The 6,104-nt window shown below is 39.3% G+C and overlaps 1 protein-coding gene across 1 annotated transcript; it reads right to left on the bottom strand.

Annotated features, from left to right (window-relative positions):
- Positions 1–515: 515 nt before the first annotated feature.
- LOC113153360 (myoD family inhibitor domain-containing protein 2-like) lies at positions 516–4,823 on the bottom strand. Its single transcript, XM_026346951.1, has 3 exons — positions 4,727–4,823; positions 1,990–2,211; positions 516–763 (listed from the first exon to the last, which is right to left on the bottom strand). Exons 1-3 carry the CDS (start codon positions 4,821–4,823, stop codon positions 516–518), a joined length of 567 nt encoding a protein of 188 aa, XP_026202736.1.
- Positions 4,824–6,104: the final 1,281 nt, after the last annotated feature.

Here is a 6,104-nt window from a genome sequence, read left to right as displayed (position 1 = left end):
CAACATTGTAGCCACATGTTTCCAACAATCGCATTCAAATTCTATACCTAAAACATGTGGAACATCACTGGAAAGCCATTAGACCTTTTTCATAGCAAACATGTAATATGGCATACTGTAAGTAGCAGGAAACACCTAGGTATAAATATTAATAATGTCTGCATTCTGTTTAGTTTTGGACATGCTGGCTCACTGGCTACTTGGACATGAATGAATGAGCTATAATTAATGTTACTGGTTCCATATGTGCTTTTGGTGCTATGGCAAGTTAATGTCGGCAATGAAAAGGGTCTAGAGTCTCCACAAGTACATTTGTGAGACATATAAACACAAAGTCACATGCTTACACAGATGGATCTGCATCTTGTTGTTTTGATCAGAAACATTTTATGTTACACTTTGAATTTTCTTTGCATTGATGTGTGTTCAGTAATTTGAATCTACTTCACACTGGGCAGTCTGATTTTTGGTCATCCAACCAGTCCATAGTAATGGTGATTACTATGGATTTCCTATTAGTGGTAGCATAATTCAGAAACCTCCATAGCCAGCTCCAGGCAGTCATTTGCATCATGACAGGAAGTGAACAGACCACAGTCCAAGTCAGTCCAGAATTCATTGTCACTGCTGGGTGTTGACTCCACTGTTGGGATGACTTGTTTGTAGTTGGGGCAGCAGTGATTGGTGCAGGAGTCGGGTAGCATGAGCATCATATCGTAGAACTGGCAAAAGAGACAGTTCAGGACGATTCCTGCACAGTCAACTGCGGGAGGCACACACAGACAGCAATATGGTACTTCACTGTATTTTTTTTGTGTCAAATAATAGTCGGTATAAAAGCCTGCATCCCTTTCACACTTTTATTCTGACCTCTTTGAAATATTGCATGATGAATTGTGTTTAAACCATATCTTGGGACATAAATCATTTGTGTTGCTATAAGAGCTGCAGGTCTTCACTTATATCTTATAACATTTTAAAAGCCTCCTTTCCTTCCTTTGCACATGCATAATTTAGGGAATCATACCTCACTCCCTCACAGAGAGACAGGCAAGAAAGCTGTTTGGAGACATAATCAATTACTAGAAGTCTCTCTTGTGTACTTTGCCAGGAGCATTTCCAACTTGCATTGTGGTTACAGTGAAACAATGCTATGCGTCTTCCCAGCAACCTGTGCCAAATGGTGCTCCCATGGGTGCTATGAAGCGTGAGATCATCAAATGACACTGACCATGAACAGACAGTTACTCACCAAACAGTATAGGAAGGACTTTATGACTTGTGATGCAAAGGTTTTAGTGAAGGTATTTCTCCTTCCCAATGCAGCACAAGCCTCTGGTACTGAGATTCTGTATGAGTAGCTGTGATGATCTTTTGTGTTGATTTTTCTTTTAGAGACAAACTGCTGATTATTTGAATGTAGCAGGCTGCTTTAGAGCCAATTTTTATAATATTCTTTACTACGAATTCTATTATTATTCTTATAATGTCTCACAAAGAATGTAGTAAGAGTATTTTATAAAATGTTCTATTTTCATTTTAATTAATTAAATGAAGGGTATCAGAATGTAAACAGCCTGTGGTGTAATCACTTATAATGGTGCATTTACAGTAACACCTCTACTTTGGTGGCCATTTCGTGCATTAGTCTTTCTTATTTTTGCTGCTGTTTCAGTTTTTAAATTATTCACACATTTTCATAATTGATTACATGAACTGTATTTAAGCATTTTTCACAGCATGGCGAGAAATGAAGCTTGCTATTTGTCAAATTTGTTATTCCCTCTATGGCATTATTAGTGTGAATATTAATCATTGTTTATTTCATGTGTAGTAAAGCTGTGTTTGGGTGTTGGAAGTTCAATTCATACCAGTGTTATTGAGCAGTCACATACAAGATTTTGTTTTTCCCTTACAGAAGAGTTTGGCAGATTTGTGTGCAAAGAGAAGACTGATCAGTCCTGACTGGTGATGAGGTGCTTCACTAACCTCCTGTGTTGCTCTGCTGGGAAGACGACAGAGAGCCTTCGGTGGAAGACTCAGTGGAGGAAGATCTCCTCAGGTACATTTTCAAAGAGAACAGAGGGGAAGAGGATCGGTCACACTTTCTGGGCTGCTGAGCATCTGTGTCTGCATTGGTCTCCTCAGGCTTAGATTCAGTTGTTGTGCTGGGTCTCCTGGCATTGACTTGACTCTCAGTTTGGATCCTTTCTGTTCAAGAGACAATATTTTAAAAGAGACACATCAGTTAGCAACTGGAACATTTTGATTATAACATACACCAGTATTTAAAAATACGACCCCAATGTTAACATGCATACATTACAGGCACTGGTTCAACTTGCCTTATTATCAGATATTTTAAAATCAAAATGCGACATGGAAAAATACAATATAATAATTCCAACTCGTTTTTCCTTGGTTGCACTGGGCAGAGACTGTTTTTCTGTATAATATGACGGGATATGGCTGTATTATACATAACAGCATTATGTAGCATTTAAACACACCAACTTTTGTGCCTAAACCCAATCAAGCTATTATGTTTGCCTAGTTGTAATCCAACATTTTAAACTGTTCAGGACGAATGTGCCAGCCACAATTTTGCCGCCATTGTAACATCCAGCTCCAGGCATTTTGGTGTCTGCTGTTGTGGGTGCACTCTTTCAACAAAAAGACAAACAATAAGGAAGGCAGAGACAGAGCATTTATGCTGTAGTCCCACTGGAAAATGTGAACAAAACCCTTATCCCAGCCTTTAAAATAACATTGAAATTGAGAAACAATATCAAATAGTATCATTTAATTGCATCAGGGTGGTTAGCTTAGCACAAAAAAACAGATGTATCACCCAGCTCATTTAAAACTTAAGTATAAGTATGTTTCCTGACTACTTCTTCAAAGTTACCCACCATATCACATGCCTATCTGATATAGGTAAAGTGCCAGTTTTGTACTACTATATATACATTGCCTGTTCACACACACATATTTTGTTGGACCGCCTTTAGCTTTGTGGGATCTTTTCGATAAGTTTTTGTGCAATGTCACAACACATATATTTTGTTTTTTACATTTTGTATCTTGTTTTGATGATGGGAATGATGATGCCAAAAATTTGACCCTTCTGAAATAGATCCACATCTTTTCCACGACCACAGCATGTGTCTTCTGACATGTTTGCTTAAGAAACGAAAAGCTACTCACTGCATCAGTTAGGGTTGTTGCGAGCTGCAACGTAATGATCCATGCAGTAATTATCTAGTGGGAGGCTCTTACCTATTTGCTTAGTTAAATCCAGGTGGTGACTTTTGTTTTGGACCCGCAGTGTATGTTTGTTTACCTTATCAGCCAGCCTAGATTCTGATTACCTCACCAGCTGCTGCTGATGGTGACTCACCAGCACATGTAGAACAGAAAGTTTTGATTGACATAGATTTGATAATCTGTTGTCTGCTGGGGTTGACAAACAGCGTTTTTTTTTTCACAGAGAAACGGATCGGCAGAGCTTCGTGATGTGCAAGTGGAATCTCCTAGCCAAAGTCAGCTGCGTTTTTTCCATTGCTCCTGAAAAGACTGATAAGTGACCGGACTGACCTCATGAAAAATGACATTTCCAGAAAATCCGAGTCTGGGGATGAGGCTGTGAAATTTCTCGAGCGCAGAAGTAGATCTGTTTGTTAACATCTGATTTAAATAGATATTAATGAATTATTTGCGCAAGCTGCAGACTGTTTACTTTTCCACCACCTTTTTGAAATGAATTATTCACCATCCCATTCTCTGTTTTATTTAACATTTAATGCCTAATGATTTATTCACACTCTGGACACATTTTTGAAAGTCCAATAAACTGCATTTGTCTTACCTAAATGGTTGAAAGAGTGATACAAATGGACGTTGCTCAGGGCTGTATTGGCCATTTTCGAAGATTTCACTGGCTGTTTTTTAATACATATGAAATAACAAAGTTCAGCATAGTCTCTCATGTTATCACCTTTTGTCAGCTGGATGTTTCCTGTTATCTCTAATTGGAATGGTTTGTGTTTTTATCAGTCATGTTTCAGTGATTGAGTGAGAAGCAAAGAAGGCAGGAATTGGTATTAGACATACAACAAGTTGAAACAAACTTCAAAATCAGTGCAGTCTGTGTGTATGTTTGAGCTGAGAAGCAGCATGATGCTCCCGGGTTATCTAATGAATTAAGAAAGAAGTGCAGCTGGTCCATGCCCATGACCATTAGCTGATAGAGAAATAAGGCCTGCAGGCATACTATGCATTTTTCAGGTTTTGTTCCAGTGTTTCGCTGAGCGTTTCCCTACACTCACTCATTAGAGTTCATCTGAGCAGTGGATCTGAAGATAATTTCACTTCATGTTTCAAATCAAAATGCAAACTGGAATTTGCTGCAAATCAGAACTATCGAACAGACAACTAAACAGTTTAAAAAAAACAACTATGTAAGCAAGTGACTGACAAAATCAATTAGTTTCACTGCTGCAAAATATGATTTGTTGGGGAAATTGCTCTGCAAAATTTGAGTGATATATTCGACACTAATACTATGATGTACTATCTAAGTAGACTCATGAAATCACTTCAGTACCAGGAACAGGAAGAATGACATTGACAACTGAACATTATCATAACAGAGATTTACAAGAACACAATGACTCAATACTGGTGCTCGGATGTTTTTCCACAGACCTGAGTAATGTTAACTTACCTCCTCTCACCCACGCAGCGCTCTCTTCAGCGGTGTTTACTCTCTCTTTGTCTTTCACATCGGCTCTCAGAGTAATTTCATCTGCCATCTGGTCCATTGCATCACAAATAAAAAATGCACTTAGTATGACAAACCTGATTACCTCAAGACAAAAATATGAGGCCGCGCACAACTGAGGCCAACGTGAGTTAATGTCTAACACAGCTTGGTGTCTTTGTGCACTTGTCAGCTCTCAGGATTAGGTTCTCACGCAGTCGGCTGCAACACAGTCTTGTGGTCCTGGCTGTGGAGGCAGCTGTTTACTTCAGCAGCGCAGAGAGCATCCAGGAGAGATTATCCTTTGCATTGCACAGGGTCCATTTGGCCTGCTGCCTACTGTACTGTAAGCCTCTTCAATGTTCCAGTGACGTTAGCAAAAATACTGGAGATCCACTCCTATCAAAATATCACTGGGACAAAGTCAGCAACATTTTATTAGTTTGACTTATTTCGCTCTATGAAGTGCTAACGATGCCAAAGGCAAAAGCAGAGCATCAGATAATTTGAAGGAAATACCACTTCTTTAAAACTTTAAGTCCCTTTACAAATGCATTATTAAGCAATCACGACAGACTATAAAGAGAATTTGTAATGTAATAATAATTATAATTATTATTGTATTAGGAAAGATAACACAGCACATTTGAACACACCTACTGTATTCCCACACACACACACACACACACACACACACATACACACAAGGGCGAGTGTCTGTTGAACATATGTATGAGGCAGTGAGTGCCAGTTTGTTTATTGGGGCGAAACATGGATGGCGAGCTGCATTCAGATATCTGCGAACACAAGCCAGCCAATTTACTCTAATTAGGCTCAACACTAGAGTTGCATTTTAATAGACGCCCCGCTGTGTTTGCATATGTTTAGAGAACAAGAGCCATGCTAATTGAAAAATTAAGATGTGAGAGTATTTGTCTACTGAGCTCCCACTATGCTGCACACAGTGTAAATACAACTCCTGAAGAAAACTTCCACTGAGAGCCTCTGCGTTTTTTTCTCCCTCCTCTTCCTACTTCATTGTTTTCTCTGTGTTGTGACAATGATACATTGTGAGAACGAGAAGACAAATGAAGTTCCGGTTCTTGTGTGATCATGTGACAACACCGTATTCCTACTCCTTGGCCTCGTTGTTGTCTTGATTCTTTCTCAGCGACGGCCCGGCTTTTGTTTCACTGATCAACATCAATCACAGCCTCACAAAGGTTCATGCAGGTTACAGTGTTTAATTTGGCTGCCATGGAAATGTGCTCTCTATGAAATGAGCTACGCGGCCCTGTGTCTGCAGAAGAGTCACCGTGGCTGACATTCCACACCATTAGAG

Source organism: Anabas testudineus, chromosome 5 (genome assembly GCF_900324465.2).
Source record: "Anabas testudineus chromosome 5, fAnaTes1.2, whole genome shotgun sequence".
Classification (NCBI taxonomy): Eukaryota; Metazoa; Chordata; class Actinopteri; order Anabantiformes; family Anabantidae; genus Anabas; species Anabas testudineus.
This window is presented reverse-complemented; position numbering and strand designations above follow the sequence as displayed.